We start from the raw sequence: 25,727 nt of genomic DNA, 5'->3' as shown, positions 1-25,727 counted from the left end.
CTTGGGTGTAATAAGCTCCTTATTAGAACGTAGTGGTTATATCCTCTTTGCTTAGAACTACTCATATCTGTGACCCAAAGACATTTCAGTGCAGGTGACAGATTTGACGTGCGGTCTGCAGCCGCAGTTGCAATAATACACTAAATACGCAAAAATGGCCATGCTACGTGCAGTCGGCCTTGTCATTAATTTTACTATGGAAATTGACAATAACACCGACGTGTCGGAGCAGTAGTGCACTAGTGCAGCTGCGGTTGGGAAAACGTTAAAATCACCATATTACGTGCAGTCGATATCGTCATTCATTTTACTATGGAAATTGACAATAACACCGACGCGTTCAGGCCGCTGCAGTAGTGTCGGAGCAGTAACGCAGCTGCGGTTGAAAATGGACAGTCACCTTAAGAGATATACCTAGTTACGGAAAGTTATTCCATTTTATATGTAATTACAATACGGTCCAAATATATATTTTTACTCGACAGAGGTGTCAAAGAGGTGGTAGGATAGTTGGTAGAGCAATTGGTAGGTGTCACAGATACGCTAGCTCTAGTTTCTCTCGAATTCGAGATTATTTTCCTTTTCTCATAAATATTATAGGTACTTACACATGAGTACTAAGTTTTTACTATTGATTTAAATAATAGTGTTTATTACTTTTTGTTAATAACCTCCTTACTTTGAGTTTGTGTTGCTCCCGGTTTTTTTTGTCAAATGTCAATGTCAAACATGTTATTTATCTGTATTTATCGATCGCAAAAATAAAATGATGGCGAGAAAATATTCAGTGAAAAATGTGTTAGTGACTAATAAAAGTGAAATAAAAGTGATACTGTCTGTACAACACTTTAAACTCTAGCGTGTTGTACACATATTTGAAACGTCGGATCGCATTAAATATGGATACTGACTGTGTTATGATAAAAGTAATAAAGTGATAATGAGGAGCAGTCGGTTAAAAACTATATAAATATTACCAAATAAAATGAATATGAATATAAAATTAGAGCAAGCTTTGGTGTTGTGGTGTATGCTGTAAATTCTGCTGCATAAAAGAAAACCTATCTTTTCACCTCTAGTCTGCGGCCTCTACTGCGATGAGGTAATTCATAGATAAACTGACTTATCAATCTTATTTATTCATCCACATCTTTTTTATATCCGTTAACATAACAACTAAAATATTAAATTTATTTGCCTGCACCTTAAATCTAAGGTTCTCTAGAATATGTAAATTAATTGTTTTTATTCTCTAGAAAATACGAAAATATCAACAGACTCTGGAACCTACCTCTTCGACTATTACAAATCAAGCTGCCTGTTAACAGGGCGTTGTTCCGAATTCACGACACTGTGGCTATCAATATATATAGGTAGTGCATTAGGCCATATACTCACTATTAATCGTCAACCTTATGTGCTAGGGGATAAGGTGTGAAATGGCATTTCAACATTTTGCTATCGTGGTTATAGTTTGTATTTTTGCTTGAAAAATAATATATAAGGTATTATTTATATATTTTTTAACTAAAATATAAAAATTAGGTATAAGTTGCAGGGGGGCAATTTCGACTGCGGGTTAATTTAAACGAATCGAAATATCTTCCATGTTTTACATTATTAACTAAAGTCACACACAATACATCTTTTTCGCTATCTGGACATCTAGTTAATAATGTAAAACATGGAAGATATTTCGATTAGTTTAAATTATCCCGAAGTCGAAAATGCCCCCCTGCACCTTACGTAATAAAAGATTTGGCAAAATAGCTTGCTCTTTTTTCAGAGGCCAAGACTCATTTTGGGTAATGGCACTAACCGAGTACCTAAGTTAGTATCCAGGACGGATTCCATGGTCAGCTCTCGAAAACTGGACCAAATAAAGGATGAACACAATATAATTTTTACTTCGTTAAGTGTAAGCGTTTTTGCGTAAAAACAGAAAAGGGAAAAAATAGATTTCCGAATAATTCGGCTAAGCGCGACTTGCACCATCCATTAACCCGGTGTCATTTTTGTACTGCTAATCATGATAACTCCAGGTTTAAGGGCCCCTTGCAAAACAATTTAAAACTCCATGTAGTGAAGTATACGATAATAGAAGTTTCATACATTTCTTAATATACATTGTGAAACAAGAGCTGCGAGCTAGATAATGGTTTTTAATCTTTTTTAAATAACAATAAGTGCAGGCAGGGAAAGCCGCAGGTTACGAGTAAGGTGAGTTAAGCAATACTACTATATTTTTCAAATAACACGCTAAACTATTGTAATTCATAAGCAAAAAACCTAAAAAGCCTACAGTCGAATAAATACCTAACCTCCTTATTTATGGTCATTTAAAAAAATGTAATAATTGCGAGCGAATTTTTTTAATAAGCTTAGTTATAAATATACAATATAATCTGGCTTCTAAATGTGTAAACTGTTCTTAAGAATTCTTAAAGGCAATACAAAAAAATTACCATTACTTTAAGAAACTTTTTAAACTATATTTATAGCGAATCCTATGAATAAAATTTTGCGTTGTAAAAGAATCGTAATTTTTTAAATATTATGGATAGCAAACGAATTATAAATCTTTTTACCTATTATTATACCTACTTATTAATATTTCAAACGGACCCTTTTCAATTTCATATTTTCCGTGCGAGTGCTTTAACAAAAAATCTAAGAGCCATTTTACATTCCTCACAAAATATTCGAATGAAACCACTCACCGAAGGCAATTTCCTTTTTTCGAGTAAAATGGATACTTGTCACACCGTAATTTAACTTACACTTTTGTAACTTCAAACTTCAACTGAGTTACCAGGTCATCGCCACCACCAGGCGTCTTATAACGTCTGTCATTGTGGTTGTGAATTTTCTAACAAGTACGAGTATAGAAATAAAAGAAAATTGAAAAAAAAAAAACACTGTCTCGGGCGAGACTTGAACTCACCACTCTGCTCTTACGGTAAATTTCACTAGGCGCATAATTAAGGACATAGTGGAAATATTCGCTGTCGTTAGAGTCTTACCCGGGACAGTGAACTCTTTAAATTTTCTATTTCTAAGCATTGTGGTATAGTTTACAGACAATTTAATTAAGTATATGAGTGTGAGTAGGCGTGGCTCACTCCGCGATTTCGTCGCGTCGCTACAAGTACATGCGGCCCCACGCGGCCCGCAACAATTTTTTTTGGATTCTTGACATTTCAATAATATGAGACTATGGGACCACTCGTTAAACAGCATTTTGCCAGGGACTACCAACTCTTGGAACTTAATACCTATGTCGAATAAAGTCAACAAAAGGTTGTTATGTTTATAAATTCGCAGACTTCGGGTTCTCCCAGGGACCACCGGTTAAGAACCACTGCGATATATAAAAGCCATATTGTCATATCACTATAGTCGTAAAACTTGCCTCATGCTTGTTTTTCGCAATTTATTGTGACCAGCTGCGTTAGGTAATGTATAATCGACGTAACCACTTACTGTTTAAGTACGTGTAAATGCCAGAACCTTAATAAAATGACAAGAAAAGCTTTTTACATTTAGTAAGTGTAAGGCAGGGCTACATTTTTTGTGGTGGGAAAATATCTGCATTTCACATAGGTACGTATGATATTCACACGTGAGCATCAGCGTTCCTTACAATAGCGTTTAATTTAAAGAAAGATGAGTCTTTCAATTTATCTATATGCCCATCTGTTAGGAAATTTGCCTCGACGGTTTCCCTCTGCGTTCCCAATTAATATATTTTTTATCAGCCTTTCACTTTCCTGTTGCACTATGTGGCAAAATATGACAGAATTTGCTGCTTGCATATCGTTAGAGTCAGGTTTTATTTAGCAGTTGTGAAAGTTATATAAGTGATTACCTAATTAATAAAAGGAATAATTCACAAAAATATTCTTTGCTGCATTTCCTTTTCATAGTTATATTTCGAGCATCCGTGACTTAATCGTTTTCTATCCACACAAGAATTCGGTGTAAACTCATCCATCCTTTAAGCGCCGAAGCAAATGCTTGTAAAAATTGGTCCGAGTTGATAATAATAAAAGGGTAAGGCGAATGTGTGCCTTTACCTGCCCAGCACTCCGGTCACGATCCAGAACTTTTACAGTTGACGGCCAGCGTTTTGTGAGGCTAAGTGGCTTTGTAGTTGTGTCGGCTAGTCCGAGTAGGGAAAATGAGGATGGATATTGGGCAATTGATCAAATCTGCTAGCGAAAGTATTTTATTTTATTATTAAGGATCACCAACAGTGGCAACAAGTTAACAACATCTTAAATCTAATACACTTGAGTGGCTTTTTAATTAGAATTGCGTCACCAATTACAGGTGAATACAGCATGCATTGATAGTAAGCTACTCTACATTATTAAATAATTTCACGGTTTAGACTCACTTGTACGAGTAAAAATTAAAGACAAACATAGCTTACCCTGGATTACTAGCACTATTAAGCTCATGATTGAAAAACGCAATGAGGCTCATTTAAAGTATAGGAAGTCCAAGTCAGAGAATAGCAAACAATACTATAATGACCTAAAAAAACTTGTAGTACAAAGCATTTATAATGAAAAGCGAGTCTATTATAATAACCACATAAATTCACAATACAAAGACTCAAAGTCACTATGGAGGAACCTTAAACAAACTGTTTTATCCGACACGAACAGCCGAGAACGTCTTCCAGATCGTTTTAATGATCCAAACCTGATCAACGACAATTTTTTGAATGTTCCTGGATGTGATAGGGTGCCGCTGTCCACGATTCTGGACTTTGAAAGTAATCGATTTGGAAATTCCCTGTTTAAGCTTAAGCCGGTCGACGAACATCAGGTAGGTAAATTTATTTTGTCTATTACTACTAATGCAATCGGTGTAGACTCCATTAATAGAGATATGGTTTTACTTACACTTCCGTGCACACTTTCTGTGATTACGGCTATCATTAATAAGTCAATATTGTCTGGCAAGGTGCCAGCTATATGGAAGTCTGCTTTGGTTACTCCTCTGCCTAAGGTGGAAAATCCATATGATCTCAAAGACCTCAGACCAATAAGTATACTTCCTTTTTTGTCTAAAATCTTGGAAAGGGCGGTTTATGAGCAGCTTTATAAATATGTAGAGGAGAACAATATCTTACCTAGGGTGCAGTCAGGATTCCGCAAAGGAATGGGGACGGTAACCGCATTAATGGATGTAGTAGATAATATTCTTTCCGAACAAGACACTGGTAAGGGCACCTGTTTAGTGCTATTGGACTTTTCCCGCGCATTTGACTGCATAAATACTGCATTGCTTCTTTCTAAATTGCGTTTCTACGGAATAGACTCAAATTCACTGGCCTGGTTTAGCAACTATCTAGATGGACGCAAGCAATCTGTTAAAATAGCGAAAGACGATGGTACTGTAATGGTATCCGAATCTAGACTAATAACTCGAGGAGTGCCTCAAGGCTCTATACTTGGCCCTTTATTGTTTATTATATATGCTGCAGACATTACACAAATTATCAAGCACTGCAATTACCACCTATACGCAGATGACGTCCAACTTTACTGCTCAGCCCGACCAAGTGAGTTTGACGAAGCAATAGTTAAAATAAGTGAAGACCTGGAAAATATCTCCACTTGGGCAGATAATAACGGGCTACTATTGAATCCACTCAAATCAAAGTTTATGATATTGGGATCCAAGGTGCACATATCTAGGATTTTAAATAATGAGCCAAAGATCAGCATAAGGGGATCACTGATCGAACGCGTAGATGAGGCAAGAAACCTGGGGTTAGTGATGGACAGCCAGCTAAGGTTTGAGAAGCATATAGGAGAATTGGTGAAGTCGTGTTTTTATCGCTTGAAGGTTTTGTACCAAATTCGAAACCTTCTAAGCGAGGAAATACGTAAGTTGCTGTGCGAATCGCTGGTTCTCTCCAAGTTAAACTACGCAGATATTGTGTATGGGCCACGACTGCTGGAAAAAACTCGCCGTCTTATCCAAAGAGTCCAAAATGCTTGTTTCCGTTTTTGTTGTTCAATCTCGCCGAGAAGTCATATCACACCTTACTTAAACAAAGCGTCCATATTAAACATGTCTTCTCGTAGACACCTACATCTTGCGAGTCTGCTATTTGGCGTTTTGAATGACAAAAAGCCCGAATACCTGTTTACCAAAATTCGTATATCCTCTTTCCATAAACGACACGGTACTCGTTCCACCAGACGATGTCTCCTAGAAGCACATCCTCACAAAACCGTTGCTTTTACAGGCTGCTTTCGGTATCTCGCAACCAGGTGTTGGAACAATATTCCTCCACCTATTCGTGTTATGAAAACTAAGCGTAGTTTCAAATTTCATTTCAAAAAATTCCTTTTAGAGAAGCAAAGTTTGGGAATTCCTCACGGTTACCTGGTTGCTGATTACCGAATTTAGTCTTAGTAATCCTGCTTAAAAATAAAAATAAAGATTTTCTCTAAATCACATTTGACACTACATACATGCTAACCACACTGACACTTCTATGTCACAACTATGTGCAAGCATTAAATGTCTCTCTAGTTTAAACTGTGTCACTAGTTATTTATTAATAATTAATTAGGTAAGTACTAACTTTCGACTATTTCATTATTTTCCACTGTTTTTTGTTGACGTGATCAGGTCCTGGCAGAAAATCAGTGCTTTTCCTAATGGGTGAAGCGTAATACTGAGCCAGAACCTTTTTGTTTTGCTGCGACGCACACAGGATTTTTATTTGTGTAAAACAGTATTTTTATGTATTTTTTTCCTTTTCCTCTACATATTATGTAAAAATCGGTGTGACTTATTTGTTGTTGTAATTTTTATTTATTTTCTGGATTGTTCTGTGTACCTATGTCATTTCTGTATTTGAATATTTTGTGTGTATTGTGGCAAACAAATAAACAGTTTATCTATCTATCTATCTATCTATCTATAACATGTCGCGCGAGTGACTAAAACAAGTGAGTCTAAACCGTGAAATTATTTAATGTTAGTATGTCTCACAACAGTTTAAATTCGATTATTACATTATGATAAAATAAGAACAAATAGTTATTCACTGTAAGCTTCAAAACTAGATTGAAACTTGAAAAATTGATATTCCTGTGGTATATGTAGAAATAATGCATCTGTGCGTAAAATGCGCTTTACTTTAGAATTTTGACGCAAATATACCTAATACACTACTATAGATTAGTTTTGTCACTATTGGATTTCTTGTCATGTTGTCTGAAAGTTTTCGCTATGCGTACCCTTTTATAAATACATCAATTTCACTAACAAATTTTTCAGATTTCCTGATCTATAATCCATTTGGTTTTTATCATACTAGAAAAACCTAGTTGCTAAAAAAATAAAACGAAATTTCACTCCTTTTTCATTACTCTATAGGAAAAACGCTTACCTATATTCTAGACAACACTTTTACTTCAACTACTTTAGTTCAAGGCGAAAAAACGGCCTAATGCATTTCGAACCCAACGCCATTCAGAGGATTCTAAGCCTTATCGCCTCTAGGATACAGTATAATGAATTAGGTCGACTATTGTCAAGCGAAGGTCTAAGAGATATCGTAAATCATCGTAAGTTGGCATGCGGGAAACTTCGTTAGTATGAAAAACTGCTGCTTTTACCGTTAAGAGTTCCCGACGTTCCGATATACACATTATCTTGATAAAAGTTAGAGAGAGTAAATAGGTATACAATATACATTAATCTTTTTTTATACCACATCGGTGGCATACAAGCATACGCCCCGCCTGATGGTGCCGACCTTTTATAAACCTGTACACTCCTTTTTTGAAGAACCCCATACTGTAGGTAGATCCTCGGGAAAACCTCGGAAGGGAGCTAAGTCCACAGCCGAAGCGTCCGAAATTCCTCTTAGACCGCACAGTACGCGACCATTTAGGTGAGGTGGCTTTTATGCTGATTATGCTGAGTACCTAAATTATATTTGTGAATAAATGGGAACATTCATGGTTTTTTTCTAAAAATATGCTATATACTCGTATGTGCAAAACAGTCGAAAAGAAACCCCTATAGTCCCAACAAAAGTAAATAATGACCCCAATCCACAACCGCGACCTAACACATCCGATTCATGTAAGATAAGATAAGATATATTACCTACGAGGCCTCGTAGGTAATAATAGACCCGTAGATCATACTTTAAAGAAAAGGGCTTTTCTTTGCATGTGAAGTTATGAAAATCTGCTACATCGTGGGTAATGAAAGCAATTTTTCTCTTTTAGAGCTAAGAAATATGCGAGATACTTAAAATTTATTTTCATACTAGTCTTGGATTGGCTTCTATAATCACGCAAGAAGCGTAATCACTACAACATAGTATAAAACCATGTCGCTTTCCGCTGTCTGTCTGTCCCTATGTATGCTTAGATCTTTAAAACTACGCAACGGATTTTGATGCGGTTTTCACCTATCAATAGAGTAATTCTTGAGGAAGGTTTTAGTGTATAATTTGTAAAGGTTTTGTGTAACCCGTGTGAAGCCGAGGCGGGTCGCTAGTATGTGATATAATGTTTTCTTTTGAATTGTTCGATGAAGGGTTTTATCACTAGAGTTAGATGCAAAACTTACCCACCAGTAGCGTCTTGGTAGATTGCGAAGAAGTTGATATCAATCAAAGTAAATACATACATATTTTTTTTTTTTATCCTACTTGGGGAGTGGAGAAAACGGAGCTATCTTTTATAAGATCATATTATCGTCAGGTGACAACCAAAACTCACTAATTATCACCACCAGTTCATAGCCATGGTGAACCATATGAGCAACAAAATAAGGTCCTGTTTTGCTTAATTATTTTTCTTCTTCTTCTTCTTCACGTGCCGTCTCCGTCCAGGAGGTCGGCGACCATATGTCTGGATATGTCTCTCTATGTTCAGTCTCTATAATTATTTTTACCTGACGATATTATGCTATACTTGGAATTATCCTTTAGTTTTGATATACTTACTCCTCATATTCGTATTTAGATACATTATTTTGCCGGCGTTCATATGCAATGTCGTCCACTTACCACGAGGCGCGCCGTAAGCTTGTTTGCCACCGTCAAAATACAAAAAGAGAATAATTCAAATAATAACAAAATCAACCGAATGTTGATACATGGCAAAAAAACCGGCCAAGGGCGAGTCGGACTCGAGCACGAAGGTTTCCGTACCATTACGCAAAAACGGCAAAAAAAACACGTTTGTTGTATGGGAGCCCCACTTAAATATTAATTTTATTCTATTTTTAGTATTTGTTGTTGTAGCGGCAACAGAAATACATCATCTGTGAAAATTTCAACTGTCTATCACGGTTCAGGCTGTATCTCATCAGCCTGGTGACAGACAGACAGACGGACAGTGGAGTCTTAGTAATAGGGTCCCATTTTTACCCTTTGGGTACGGAACCCTAAAAAGGAAAAATACTACTGTAAGGTGTGTTAACAATGCAACTATATTCCAAACCTTTTTTTATTGATAAGTGCATCCGAGCTTGCGAAAAATGATTCCATATTTTGCACCAATATTTTTCGCGCGCCAGGAGTATGTGCATAGGCGTGTTATTTATTTTTGTTACCGCACATGCTATGATTCATTTTACTGCTTCAGTTTACCTAGATGCGACGTGAAATGTTTACTGTCTGTGGTTCGCCTTTATTAGGTAAAACCTGACCAGGAATATATGAATACGACGAAACGTGCCGAGAAAAGATAGGCTGCCCTTTCCCTTTGTCTCGTCTTGGCGGGGGCACGGCCGTGCCTCCAGATCACGCGCCATGTTGCGGAATTTCACTGGAACTAATTTTTTCATACTATACTGAACTGTCACTCTATACATGAAAATAACAGTGCCATATTGACAATGATCATATTATATTTACTGGTCAGGCTTTATCTACATGTGTCATGTGTGCCTCTTTAACACTTTTAGTTCCAAGCCCCCCATTTCCAATACAAAATGAATACACTTTGTTCTTTGCTGTGAATGAGAACTTAAATAGAAGTAAATACTAACTATATTACGTGGACGGAAAAATCGCGCCCACGAATTTCTATAATATCTTAATTGGCGTCGAATATTTCAAAAGTAACTGAGTACCTATATACTGGTATGTTTATAATTCAATTAGACACAATTTTTCAATTTATTTATTAGGTATTTAGTTTTAGGTGAAATTTTATCAACCTCGCAGCTTTAAGGTATGTTCAAAAATCAAATACTTACATTGACATTAAATACAACCGGTCTTCATTGGTCTTGAAGACTAGTGGCCTATGGCACACAATTTTTTACATTTGAAGCCTTCAACTGCATTAAAAATACCGACAGCATGTGAACAATCGGCAAAGTTACCGGCTCATTAATAAAACGATTTTTTTATAGGTATAGGTGAATGATAGTGAATAATATATATCGATTGTACAATTTTTTTTTCTGAAAATATAAAGTTTGGGCTATTGCAAAACAATTATGTTCTGTAAAGAGAGTATCAAAACTTTATTCCATCTAATGATACAAATTTCAGTTTTCGTCCAGCTTTACAATAATGTGTACGTATTGTACCGATTAAACTTAGTTTACGTATTAATCAATAATGTTAACTTTTACTTGCTCTAAAAGTTTCGATTTCGTTCGATTGATTTTCTTATATTTCGGATTCGCCTTCACTGATCGTCTGACGCTGCTTCTTGTCATAACTCTATCGAAAACTTCTTCACTGGTGTCTTCGCTGCCGTCATCAGAGAAATGGTTATTCATACTATCATCCATTTTCTTTGGCCTAATTACTAATGGTTCTATCAGACTATCTGAAAGCACTGGATCAGCCGACAAGTAAGAGTCATCATCGCTCATAACTCTTTCACTACTAAGTTGTCTAGTCAACCCTTTATCTGTGTACGGGATATCTAGACTGGTTGACTTCTTTTCATCTTTCTTTTTAGTGCACTCGCGATTGCATGGTTTATATTTCATAGGTGAAAAATCTACTCTTCTTAAGAAACTTATTGATTCAGCAAATCTTCTGCTATATTTTCTCGTTGTTTTAGCTTCGATTTTGTTTGTGTCAGACTTTAAATTGCTTTCATCCATTGCTACTCCCGAGTCAGAATTCGAATCGACAGGTGCAACGATGTTTATTTCTGGTAAACTTGGTTGCTCGTGGAGTTTTAACTTTCTATTAAGCTCCTCGATGACTTCCGTCTGCTTGTGTATAATATCATCTTTCTCTGCTATTTGTTTTGTAACTGTTTCTTGGCTTATCGCCAAGTTCGCCTCATAGTTTTGAAGTTCACTTGACAAAAATTCAAGTTCCTTTTTTCTATTTGCTTCTAATTTCTTTATTAGGGCTGCTTGCTTTTGCAGAGACTCCTTTAGTTTTGCTATTTCTTGCTTGTGTGATGTTGTTAAGAATTTAATGATGTTGATGGCTTCATGTAGCGTTGCTGGTTGCATGATGTTTTCTTTGTTTGGGAACATTGCAATTCCCAAATTAGATCTGTAACAATAAAAACGGTCAATCAGCGTGGTCATTATGGTGCAACAGCAAAGCCGTAATGGAACTTAACTACTTTATTCTTGTGCAATAATTTGTTAATGAGAGACAATTCGGGAACTTATTTTATCTATGAATTAAGAAAAAACACTAATCGTTTTTCCCATTTACGTTTCGACGTAGTATTTATTGATTGCCAGTCGAATATGGTATAAGTGAATAATAAAATTACAATTCATTATCATTATTTGTTAATTCAATTATCAGCATAATTTATTTCATATGTGATGCTACTACATAATAACAATTACTCTGGAACTTTTAGTCGATTATAACATAATGCATAGCTTACAGTTACACAAGTATAAGTTTGTTATATCTAAGTGTACACCGGCATCAGAACCATAATATGATCTTATTGTTATCTGGCATTGTAATCGAAATAAAATATGGGCTAGTTTTATATCACATCCCCACAGTGACAATACAGTGTTGATACAAGGAAATATAGAGCCATTGCAATGTGAAATTAAACAATGACCCTGTAAAGTTAGTACCGATTACTGTGACAATTAGTTCAAATATTTACTTGTTTTGGGATAATAAAATACACTATGTATAAATATTCACCCATTTCTACTGGTTATATGTATTATATCCGTGGGCACGACCACGAGTAACCCGTCAGATTTTAACGACGCGTTCCTGAGGTCATAAGGAACAAATTTTTTTACATGAATTTCGGTCAAATACTGCCAAAAAACCATAAGCAATTTTTACTCTTGCTACAATAAAAATTGCTTCTGGTTTGTAGATATGTATTTGCCATTTTCTACATTATCTCGCTTTTGAAGTTGGGGTGTGCAATGTGCTTTACACTTAACATTTAGGTAATAATTTCCTGAAATGTTTGCTAATAAAACGTTATCAAAAGTAGCATACTATACTAATGCGATTATGCACGAACTTAAGGGATAGGTAATAAATAACTAATCTAATTGGAATTGCTCAATTTAATTCGCAACGGAAATTGATTAATCCGAGTGATATAATAAAGTTTTTGGGTTTCGTAGCCAAATTGGCAAAAACGGAATCGTCATGTCCGTCCGTCTGTCTGTCTTCCCATATGTTAGAATCATTTATCTCAAAAACTATAAATATATTTGAATGGGAACAAGTTTAAAACTTAAAATTAAAAAATATATTTTTAAAGGGGCCATCCCATGTAGGTATACAATACACTTACTTCGCCGGTTTGATGAAGCCGGGCCTGAGAACCTATTAAGTACATAGCTAAAGATAAATTATTCCGTCTAAAAGTAACGAGTTGACAAACAAGTTGAGTTAAACCGTGGGATCCACAACTGAAACACTAACAAAAACTTATTTTTCAAACACGTATGCCATAAAAGGAAATGGCTTCCCGTCTCATCACCTGACTGATCTTGTTTCAATTGCCCGTTGTTACGTGGGAAACTTCATCTCGATTTATGTTCGCACATAAGTCGCCTTTTTATATATATATTCGATTGTCCAATCGTAAAAGCAGGATGATTGGTAGTAAAATGTTACTCCCCAATCATCCTGCTTAATAAAATTTGAGGTTTACAACAAAAAGGTATCACATTATCGTTTGTCGATAAGGTTGATTTCAAATTGAAGCTAGATATACGGAAATAGCGCCTTATTGACTACCAACATTAAGTACCCTTTTGGTTTAGATGAGAATGGCAAATTATGGTGTAAGAACGTACATGGGTGATTTGCGTTTGAGCAGGGACCTGCGATAAAACCTAAACCTAAACCCTAAAACCCTTTCAATGGGCGACACTTAAACACGGCTAACACATTGAAAGACTTTCCCTTTTGAACTGCAAGCCCATTCATACCCTTACCTTTGACTAACCCTTACCGAAAAGCTAATCAAAAATAAGGCTAGCTCTTAATAAGGGTTACCCTTATCTTTAAGCGCTTTTTATAAAGGTTTCCCTTTGCGTGAAAGAGACAGGATTAGTATATATCTACGGTAGTGTATGAAAAGGAAAGAAAATACGTGCCTAGTCAAAGAACGCCGCCGTCGCCGTCGACGATCGCTCGGATTCGAAGTAATGTGTGCTTTACAAGGTAGACGACTTAAATTAGCACGCTTATATGCTAAAAGGGAAGCCCTTTATAAGGTTAACCCTTATAAGCAATATGCAAGGTGTTGGTGAGCGGATGATAAGGGTTTCGTAAGGGTATTTGGGCTGCCGATTACTCAAATGCGGTAGCTTTATATAAGGGTTTTTTAAAAGCAAAACAAAGGGTTTCGTCTGGCAAAGGGTATGGTGACTTAAGCCTTATGCAATACCCTTATAAAACCCCGATAAGGGATAGCGGGCCGGTCCCTGCGTTTGAGACCACAATTTCAGCATTTATTGATGATGAAATGATTATCATAGACATTGAAGCGCAATATTTACAGCAAATATTTTATTTATGTAGGTATTTCAAAGTTTTGAACTAGTTTGACTTTTATTTTAAATGGTAAAAGCGCTATTGCTATTGTATAGTAAAGCTAGTATTTCTACAAAGTTTAGATGAACCATTTCACAATTTTCCAACAACAATCGCAACTTTCTGATACACTTTATTGCCAATACCTAGAAATACTCGTTGTTAAACAAGCTACAATTGTTAGAAAATATCTGTTTTTATTTTTGACCGTTTACACTTAATATTTAAGGATGACTCACACTAGACCGGATCGGGCCCGGGCCCTAGGCGTCACGGCTGATCGGTGATCACGTGGTGCTTTCCATAGAAAACGAAGCGCCGGAAACTCCGGCCCGGCCCCGGCCCGGTCTAACGTGAGACGTGAGTCAACCTTTATTTGGAAACAAATATTTTTTAGTTTCTTCTTTTATTTTCTAAAGCGCGACAAGTCTACATTGTAAAATCATGTTTTACCGTATTTGATAATGTGCATATATTAAAATCCCTTCAAGCCCTCCCAAGGCAAAACCTTCCTCAAGCCGGCTGGTCCCCGCGGGGGAAAACGACCAAAACCTTACAGCCAAAATAGATATAAGAAACTACATAATGAATATAGAGGAAACAGGTTCAACTCAATTATCGTAGCAATAGACAAAGTTAAATGGAAACAGTAGAAAAATAAAATAAAATTTAAAATACATGTACCATGTACCTATCAAATCTACATTAGTCTCTGTAGAATAGTGAAACATCTAATAAATAAATAAATATTATATTAAAATCCGCATACCAAGGTTGGATCTAGCTAAAGTTCATACGATAAATAAGGCAAATTAATTACCGTATGAATTAAACCTAGATCCATTACCTATTATTAGATTATTACTTTCTCAGTAGTGAACCTTAATTACATTAAATAATTCATGATTTAGTTAATTAAGGAAGGCAGTTAATTAGTTATTTAGTTTTGAAACATCTTAGGGGGCCTAATTTAGTGAACTGTGAAATCCGTAAGAAAAAAAATCTGAAAAAAAAGTACAATTTCAATAGACCCATAGTTATAATTTGGTAAGGTGGGTATCTGAATGTTACGTAAGTTATTAATTAACAAAATCGTAAGTAAAATTGATTTGCTGTAAGATTCTTAGGGTTCCGTACTTTGCGTAGTCGAGTCTTTAGAGTTGTTTGCATTACATTTTTGAATTTACCCACCTGAGGAATTTTAGTTATATACCACGTGGTATTATGACGTTATCATCAATTAAATGAAGTTGATTCTAAAATTATATTTATTGTTCCGATAACTTTACGATATTTTATACGAAGTTTATTATTTACTATACTATACCTAGAAATCGGAGAACCGATAAGCCTTTGAAGAATTGCATGTAACGAAAAATATATAAAATTATATATACGAGAACTCTATATAGATAAACATATATACAATTTGATGTGCAGATACATCTTGTGAAGATCACCGAACTTGAATACAATGCAACTAAATTCTCGAAATTCCACAATACAAAATACATATACTCAAAAGTAAAACATCTGTTAAATTGAGATGCGCGAAGAATTTACCTTAAGGGTCCCCGGCAAGCTCGATTCTCTATACAAACGTAATTACGCTCTCATAAAATAAGTAGCTAGTTTGCTCTGAAACTTTGTACTTACAACAGGATAAGGTATGTATATCTAATGTCTGTAATTAGTTTATGTAGCTTCAGATACCAGCATAGTAAAAAAAATACAGTAAATTTAAGCTTTTCATACCAAACTTGTTTTTGCTCTATTTCGTTTGTTTTGTAAACTGGAGCTGGAGCTAATTACAGACCTAGATATACCTCATATTAATGTATGTGCAAAGTTTCATTACAATCCTACACGTAGTTTTAAAATGAGAACGAAACTCCTTTTGTATGGAAGGTAAAATTCGGCCGAGCTTGCCGGGAACTCTTAATTATAGAACATGACTCTTTTGAGGTATTCCCATATTACCATATCAGGAGGCAGGCTAAGATGACAGTCTTTATCACTCTTCCATATTAATGCGATAGAAAGAGAGGCGTTTCGTTCGCTACGGTGCAAACGATTGTCATCTTGGCTAGGCCCCATCAGGCAACACAGAAGTTATGGACCTTCTTGAAATACTACCATATTCGGTAATTATTCTATAGTGTGCGCGTGCATTAAATTTCTTTAGTGAATTGCCATGAGGTACTTCTATTGAATTTCAAACGTTACTTACTGACAAAGTCTAAAATCACTGAAAATCTAGGGAAATACGACCATCCGGCACTTAGAAGAAAAATTACACTTCCATCTTTTACGTTAATTTCATCATTATCATTTTAGCTTACAGTCGCCCACTGCTAAGCATAGGCCTCTCTTCGTGTACGCCACTTATCCCGGTCCTGAGGGCCTACCGCAAACCACGTTCGACGTGTTACCTCCCTGTCACACTATACGAATTTACAAGTGCGACAGAGAGGCAACACGTCGAACGTGGTTCGCGGTAGGCCCTCTGGGCTAGTCTCATTCAAAAGTGCCCCGCAATTTTTCGAACATCCACCCAACGAGCCAACGGACATGGCGCTTCTTTCATCCGAAAGCGGCCACCAATCCATCAACATTTTGGTTCACCTGCCATCACTCTGCCTGGCATCGTGTCTTGTCCAACTCCATTTAAGCTTAGTAATAACGTTAATTTATGTATAGTAATATCCTACCGCTAACGTTCAACTGTGTTTTTCCTTTCAGGACAACAGACGTAACTAGAAATACTAGAATTACAGTAATATGTAATAAATGGGTTAAGTTACTGGTAAGGACTCTAACATTTAGGTAACCATTATATTTACCAGAAGTTGCAATCAATCCGTGTTCAAACATAAACAATTTATATAATAGCTGTCGTCTCAAATTTCAAAACACTTAGGGCCACTTGCACGATTCACTAACCCTGGGTTAACCGGTTAAACCTGGAGTTACGTTTACCAGTACAATTTGACACTGGGTTAACGGTTTAACCGGTTAACCCCAAAAACATACGAAGTTAATGCACTTCGTTAAAATCTATAAAAAGACCGGATTGCGGTGAATCGGGTTTTAAAAGTCGCAATTGTCGTTGAACCAATTAAACAAGAAAGTATTACATGGATATTTCATTTCACTAATAAGACAACATAAACCTATCTTGTGCACCAGCTTTTCTTTGTATTGGGCCTGTAATTAACTGGTAGAGATACTTTATAGATTAATAAATTATAACCCACCTGCTAATATAAGATCCCAAGTCACAGAATACAGGCCATTGATTCACTACACAAATGTCACAGTACTTTCACCACCGACGTCCGAACGATAACTGAATGCTAAGACCACATTGACATAGCAATGCAAGTGTTAAAAATGCTGTTAATCACCATGCATTGTACTGCCAAGTTGGGATTGCCAACCGCGAATGAGTTGCCAGGTAATTTTGAACCCTAATTAAAGGAATTAAGGTGGTATAACCGAGGGCAGAGGGATTAGTGCGCGAGAGCAGGTATAATTTTAATCGCTTGCCGAATGCGGGTGCATATAAAGCTGAGTAACCAGGTATACGTGCGCTCTCCGAATACGCCGTTTACGTATAGTTCTTATAGATTTAAACAAGTTATAATGGAACAGAAAGAATTCATTCGCCTTTACTCTCGTGAAAATAATAATATGTGGTCATTTGGTCAGGTCTCTACCGGTTAGAAAATAGCGTTGCCACCTGTTTCTTTTGTTACTTTTGTGAGATCTTCAATACCGTTTGATCTTGTCCTTGCATGTTTGGAATTCATATGTTGCTTTAAAGGTTGGTTCAACTATTAAGAATTAAATTTTGAGCATTCAATGCATATTCTCCTTATTTTTATGCTATAGTTATCATTATTTTATTTCAACAAAACGCGGATATCTCGGGCCGATAACGCTGTGGTGTTTTAAGTCGCACGTGGTATTTAATTTTTTCCTTTTTTTAGTAACGTAACTCTTTTAATGTAGTATTTATACTTGTAGATTATTATTTCTGTAAAATGTATGGAGTTTGGGTCACACTACTACTTTTTGTAGGTATGTACCTATATATTGGTTGTATTCTATTAATTATGAATTGATGACATTACAATGTTGTGTATATTTTCTGTCGAAATACTCTGTAATTGTGTCATCTCTATGTTTATTGTACAAAATTGTATTTGACGTGTACCTGTATTGTACCAATAAAGATTATCTTATCTTATCTTATCTTATCTTATCTTATAGGTGTTATTATGTAGGTGGGATTTTCGTTCTAATCTAAGTACGGGAGGGGGACGGGAGCGGTTATTTACAGGGCTGATTTCTTCTGCAATTAGGCTCACATGTGCTCTGTCTCATCTCATGGCATTTACAATAGTATATTTCATAACGTTAAAGTACCTAAACAAAACAGTTACGACAACATAATATATTTGGTAGCTGTTTGGACAGGTGTCCTTTGTGTGTATTTCTACCAATCCGCTATTCCTAACCCGCTTTCCCATTTCTACAACACAAAAGTTCTCAGCTGCCAAAAGGCATTCTTCCATTTGCTCCTAAACTATGCGATTTCGAGCTACAGCACCTAGAGAGTTGAAATTCCGGTTGAAAATAAACGAAATACCCGCGTTCTAGCGCCGCAGGCTTCCAGTCTTTGAATTCTATTGACAGAATGTCATACCCTGCTGAGAAGTGCCAAGTACACAGTTGAAAGTTTTTTTTTATAATAGCGACTATTGATGACGAACGTGAACGACATTAAAAACCGGCCAAGTGCGAGTCGGACTCGCGCACCGAGGGTTCCGTACTTTTTAGTTTTTGTTGTTATAGCGGCAACAGAAATACATCATCTGTGAAAATTCCAACTGCCACTATCACGGTTCATGAGACGGTCTGGTGACAGGCAGACAGACGGACAGCGGAGTCTTAGTAATAGGGTCCCGTTTTTACCCTTTGGGTACGGAACCCTAAAAATAAACCATAAGTACTTACGGTTGTGCAGCTAATAATTTATTTCCTTGACCATCATTGTAATAACATACAGTAGGCTGACTTAACATTTCCTTCCGTGCCAAATATTCAGGCCAATTCGAAGGTACAGTGAAATAAGAATGATATCTGAATGATGTTATTTAGTTACCGTGCGTCTCGCCCACGCCAATTCATATACGTAAGTACGAGCGAAATGCACGATAACTAAATGACATCCGTTAAATATCATTCTGATGCCAGTGTACCTACTTTCTAATTGGCCTAATTGTCTAGCTTGAGAAACAATAAATATCTAAAAGACCACTGTCTATAGAGTCTGTGCGGAAAGAGAAGAGTCTTAGAATATATAATATTGGTTCCCTTATATTGTATTCCACGGTTCTACTCTTTTCGCACAGACTCTACCTTATTCCTAATTATGTCTTAGAATGTATTGGTTCCCTTATATTCCATGACTTCATTATCCGCACGGACTCTACCATATTCCTAATTATATCCAACTTTCCTTAATAGGAATAAAGTATTAAAGTGCCATGTGGAAGGTAAAATTGCAAATGACTGCCTATTTCGTAAAATTACTCCATAGTGAAACGTGTTAGTTAAAAGTAAAACATAGAACGGAATATTACAAATACATTATAGACCACATAAATAAATATACCATAGAAGACACAAATGCATCTACTTCGCGTGTCTGAACCCCGACCAAACGTCGAGGTTGACCGTCGCTCTTTACAGTCCACGCCGCCGGTTGTTGCAGCCGGATGGCCGTGAAAACTTAAAAAATGCTTCGTTGCATGATAATTAACTCCAACAGCCCAAAAATTGCGAGCACCCAAAGGCAAGAACATATTTCCTATCACAGATAAGTAATTTTAAAATTATATTATGCGTTAATTTTGTATGAAAAAATCGGCACGCTTGGTTTCAATACAAATTGTGGTATTTGCGTCATCTAGCGTATATATTAAATCTGTGTTATAGACCGATACGAGTATTACGAGTATAGGGATGATGTTGAATTATATAACAAAATCTAGTAACATAGATAGGAAATGAGCAATTCATCACAATAATGTAGATACTAAAATAAGATACTTATGGAAATAATACAAAAATACAGGACTTGAAAGTTTCAAAATTTTTATACAAGATATATACAGTGGTACTACGTAAACGAAATTAATAACTAGCTTAAAACTAAAATAGGCCCTTGAGGCATTCTACCAAGGATGCTGGCGGCATTTCCCCGCTGTATCGCAATGCTGATACGTTGTGCGAGAAAGCCGCCAGCTCTTCGGTCACCAGCTACGTCAACCAGACGCTTCGCGATTTCTGCAAACAATAATTTTTTAACTTCCAAAAAGGAAAAAAGTAAGGGTACCATTCGATTCCTTACATTTTATCCAAAAAAGATTGTATAACAACTATATACATAAACGCAATATTTCACCGACAAAAACGCAATCCATACATTCAAAATGGGCCCTCAGTGACCTTGACGTCACGTTCACTTATCATTTTGTTAGGAGCGTTTCGCGAGTGAAGTACGACTGTCGGACTTTGACTATCATTTCTGACTTTTGTATTGCTTTAATGCAATGGGTCCCGTATAGAAATTTGATCCTAAAAATAAACATGATCGATTGATACTATTTCAGTCATTAACTTGACTACAGCCCATCCAACTTGGCCAATTATAACTTGCCTGACTTTTCTGCCAACAACGAATTCCCGAAAACCCACAAAGCCAACTTATTGTGAAACTTGATAATAACAACAGTGAGTTATTAATAGGGTTTTTCTGAGTACGAGGTTTCACATTTCAAAACACAATGAATGAAAAATGCCGTAGTATTGAAATGTTTACAGCTGTGTAAATAATTGTACCTAATTATCAAACTGTACATATAGAAACAAGTGATGATGTTTTTTAAACCCGAATTTAAACTGTTGTGAGAGATACTAACATCAAATAATTTCACGGTTTAGACGCAATACACGGTCGTCGTGAACGCTGCTCGCACTATTAGTGCTTGAGAAAGGAGACCTAGGCTCTCCGAAACATGTCGCGCGAGTGACTAAACCGTGAAATTATTTAATGTTTTTTTAAATCTCATAATAAAGAGGTAAAAGGAAAGAAAGAGGAAGAAGAGGGGTCTCATAAAAAAAGCCATAATGATTCAAGAGGTATATAATAAAGGAAGACTCACGCTAGAACGGTCCGGGCCCGGGCCGGGCGTCCGGTACTTTATTTTCTATAGAAACCCGTGACCCGATCAGCCATCATGGAAATCGAAGTGTCGGACGCCTATTTAATAAGCGTGAGTCGACCTTTACTTAGTAGGTCAGTAAATATTTTATTTAAATTTGTATCATAAAATAATGCACAGAAAACCGCCTATAGAATCCTAATATTGGCCATTTTGTTCGTTCGGAAATCCAACCTCTTGAGGTGCGGGGCGGGTGCTCACGGCGTTGTGATTGGTCGTTCCAAACGACGCGTAGGGATGGGACATGTTCATTACAGGTAGTGGTACTGGTCTGTGATAAAATGTTATTATTTTTATATATTATTCATTCCTATATTTATTTTAACGTTGTTAATTTGTGAAATAATACTTTGACAGCGGATTATATCGCATATATTTAATTTATGATTTTTATAATTTTATAGAATAGAATAGTTTTTATTCGTAAACACACAGACAATAGACACACAGACAATTATAGTTGTTAATTTAATTGAATTCCTCCATTATGATCTAGTCAAGTACCATAACATCAAGTAGTCTTTAGCAAAATAATTGCATCGTTAAAATTTAAGCTTGCTAATTGGTATTTAGTAAGTGCTGACCAAAATTAATACCCTCAATCTCGTTAATGGCAACGAAAGCTTTTTGCGAAATAAAACGTTAATACCTAAAAAGCCCCCTCGAAGTAAAGGATTAAAATTAATTGACGTTAATAATCAATTAACAAATTCTATTTTAGCATTTACAAATAGCCCGAAGTTCCAAGTACAGGCAAGGCATTAAATATCGACACGGACAAAGTGCCAGAAATATGTAGACACGACCTTATTGATACAGGTAGTGTGTACATATTTTCAATACCTTGACTGTACATAATTGATAGCAGATTTCTTTTATCTTAAAATTAGTTTAACTAAAACATAGGTCCCATTGCTCCTAAATAGGGATGATTGTATGGTGGTTTCCCCATTTGCCTTCCACACCGCAGTACTACCATTAGATGTCCTGACTGGAGGTGGAGCCCAACCGGAACCAGTGGGGGGACACTCCTCCTTTCAGGCTTTCTCAGCTCCGTTCGGCTTAGCATTGCTCCGAGCAATTATTAGGGTTGACACAATGCGACGTCCCTTTGCGTGCACGACCACAGATAATGACTTGAATTTTGGCAACCCTAAATAGCCGAAGGGGATAGTGCCATACATTAGAAAGGGACAGCGTGATTCGTCCCTGAATCACTGTCAAACTTCGGTTTTGTGGGAAGTGTCCTCCTCCTTCTGTACGGTACTATTACTGTTTACATACGGTACTATTATTTATTCTGTGCTGGAATCTTTTTCCTCGTCCTCCCGCCGGTACCAGCCCAACTTCAGGGGAGTGCTTATTTAATGGCGGCACCTACTCGCCATGCCAAAGAGCCGTCATCGGGTTTTTGTAGTATTTTATAGGATGATCCCCCTACGAGACCCCGTTGACCCTGCCGCTGCTTGGTCGGGGACTACTTATTAGAGTATTCGCAGCTAACCACCATATCTGGTGGCCGTTCATAATCCGCCGCCTGTGACCACACCGGTAGGTACCTTGAGTTAATATTTACGGGGGCAATCATTATTTGTCTCAAGAAAGGCGAATAAATCTTTTGTATTGCTTGATAGCACTGAAAAACATTTTATGACGCTTTACGTTAAGAATTATGCTAACAAGAATTTATCTCCCGGCAAGGTGACAAGGCACTTAAAAAGTTTATACCTACCTAGTTAGATTTTGAACTCAGAGATAAACGTAGCGCTGCCGTTTCGTTTGCACACTAAACTTTAAATTGCCACTCATGACCACACTGGTCCGGGCAATGAATAAGACCGGGAACACCGTGAACGCCTTCATGTTTACGCTCCTACTCTAGCTTCATTGACACTGTGAACGGTATGGACCGGGCAATGAATAGGACCGGGAACACCGTGAACGCCTTCATGTTTACGCTCCTACTCTAGCTTCATTGACACTGTGAACGGTATGGACCGGGCAATGAATAGGACCGGGAACACCGTGAACGCCTTCATGTTTACGCTCCTACTCTAGCTTCATTGACACTGTGAACGGTACGGTCCGGCAATGAATAGGACCGGGAAAACCGTGTACATTTTAATCTCAAAGGCCAGGCTTAGACCAGCCTGGCTTGCCCGAGGTTGCTTGACTCCAAAATACATTCTCTACCAGTCAACTATTGGGTCAACAAGAGACATTATTTACTTATTTATTTAAACTTTATTGCACGAAATTGTTATATATCAATGTCCAAATGGCGGACTTAATGCCAAATATGTTATTATCTACCAGTCAACCATAGGGCCCAGACAGAGCATGTTACTTACTGTTGTTATGTTGGTGCAGGAGAGATTCATAAGTTATGAAATATCATTTTCATCTTAAAATAAACTTAATAGGCGCTTTCTCAGCATCCGCTTGACAAACGTAATTTTGTTCCTAAGAACGGAGACAAAAACTTAGTAGCGAAGTTACTCCCAGAACTTAATGAGTTTCAAACTGTTTCGGGAAAACCCGATTTTAAAGTCACGGTCAAAGTACAATTAACTCCGTTTGATAAAACTGAATTTGGTATAATTCAGGTAGTGTCTTAAGTCTTTTGTTCGTAATATAAGTACTTACAGGCTGTTTAAGAACTTGGGACTATAAAGTTTAAAGTTATAAAGTAAGTCAGTTTTTAGTGGACAACTAAGAATCCGAACAACTAAGAAGTTAATGGACCTTATCCCACATCAATAAGGCTTTTTAAAACAATTTCTCGTGGACAAAACTTACTACACAGTTGAGCAATACCTACAAAATAATGACGACTAAGTAATTAAATTAAAGTTCAAGCATCAAGCAAGTTTCATAACTTTAATGCCCGATGATAACGTTAGAATTAAAAATAAAATATAAAGATCTCATGTATATTAGTCAGTAAATATAGGTGCAATTAATGTTTTCATATTATTATTATATCACAATCGGATTAAGTCTAACCTCGAAATCCTTCCAAAGTTATGAAATTTGGTATGTATGTTAATTAAAGGTCTGTTTTTCATGTCCACACTATTTGACATTTTGGGACCTCGAGGAATCGCAGCCAATTGTAGGTGTCAAATGTCATTACTGTCACTATTGTTTAAACCCCATTTAAGACCTAAAATCTGTTTTTGCAATTACATTTTTAAGTCCTAAACATTTTTCCTCCATTTATTTTAGTAAATTTATAATTCATAGCACTCGTGTACCAATTATGGATCTACTGATGTCTATTTTATTGAAATCCACTCAATAGTTTAGGCGCTAGGAGTAAAAAAATGATTTACTATTCGACGTCCTCTCAAGGCGGCTGTATTGATTTTTCTTTAATAAAACAAGTGTAAACAGGTTGCAAAGGGCAAGAGGAATCTACCGATATGTCATTTTAAAAAATCCGTCCAATATCCTGAACTACAGGGTGTACTGATTTTCAGTATTTAAACCCATAACCCTACTTTCTGTTTAAGTCGCAGTCGAGTAAAATGTTGATATTGGGGTAGAACGTGTATAAATATGTATAGACAAAAGTGGAATTCATATTCCTCCAAGTTTCATATTAAGAGAATATCCCCTGAAAGGGTATAAGCGCTAAATCTGGATTCAGCTATAATTTTCTATAACAAGATGTATTTTTTTCGCAAAGATATCTAGGACTTTTTTGTGTAGAAATTAATAAACTTTAATGTTGCCTTACGCCATATTTTCATAGAGAACGTATATTTAGAGTAAAACGCAAATTTCTCCAGGATGGTACACATTTTCCAAGATGGGTGCGATTCCTCGAGGTCCCCAAATGTCAAATAGTGTGGACATAAAAAAGAGACCTTTAATTAACATACATACCAAATTTCATAACTTTGGAAGGATTTCGAGGTTAGACTTAATCCGATTGTGCTATTATTGAAATGTTGCTATTAATTATTTCTATTATTAGTTTAGTTATTAAGCTAAGTAATAATGTAAATTGCAGTGCCCTTGCAGGGCTCATAGCTGATCTTGTTTGATATACCACCTTATGTATGCACCTATGAAAGCAATAAAATAATGAATACTGAACCCTTATAGTTTCGCCATGACTGTTAGTTTGTATAAAGTCAAGCATGCTTAAGTGCAGGAAGTAATATTTGTATGCATTACGTAGTTTGGATAGCTCGGGCCGAGTTTTCGTCCAATTGTAACTTGGAACGTACACTGATATATTATCAGAATGACATATTATGATGTCTTTCAGTTATCGTGCATTTCCCTCATACTAGTCCGTATATGTATTGGCGCAAGAGAGACGCACAATAACTAAATGACGTAATTCAGATTATTCTGATATCAGTTCACGTTCGAATTAGCCTATTCGTCGGCGTACA

At 36.4% G+C, this 25,727-nt stretch overlaps 1 protein-coding gene across 1 annotated transcript; it reads right to left on the bottom strand.

Moving 5' to 3' along the window:
- Positions 1-10,512: 10,512 nt before the first annotated feature.
- On the bottom strand, positions 10,513-17,361 carry LOC134744650 (uncharacterized). The gene is made up of 2 exons (XM_063678548.1): positions 17,281-17,361; positions 10,513-11,530 (listed from the first exon to the last, which is right to left on the bottom strand). The coding sequence occupies exon 2, from the start codon at positions 11,509-11,511 to the stop codon at positions 10,618-10,620; it is 894 nt and encodes a 297-aa protein (XP_063534618.1). The 5' UTR covers positions 11,512-11,530; positions 17,281-17,361; the 3' UTR covers positions 10,513-10,617.
- Between the last annotated feature and the right edge of the window lie 8,366 nt (positions 17,362-25,727).

The sequence above is a fragment of the Cydia strobilella genome, chromosome 10 (assembly GCF_947568885.1).
Source record: "Cydia strobilella chromosome 10, ilCydStro3.1, whole genome shotgun sequence".
NCBI classification, from domain to species: domain Eukaryota; kingdom Metazoa; phylum Arthropoda; class Insecta; order Lepidoptera; family Tortricidae; genus Cydia; species Cydia strobilella.
This window is presented reverse-complemented; position numbering and strand designations above follow the sequence as displayed.

What these genes read in the sequence shown, in the direction of transcription:
- LOC134744650 (XM_063678548.1), bottom strand. Translation starts at nt 11,511, where the DNA reads ATGTTCCCAAACAAAGAAAACATCATGCAACCAGCAACGCTACATGAA.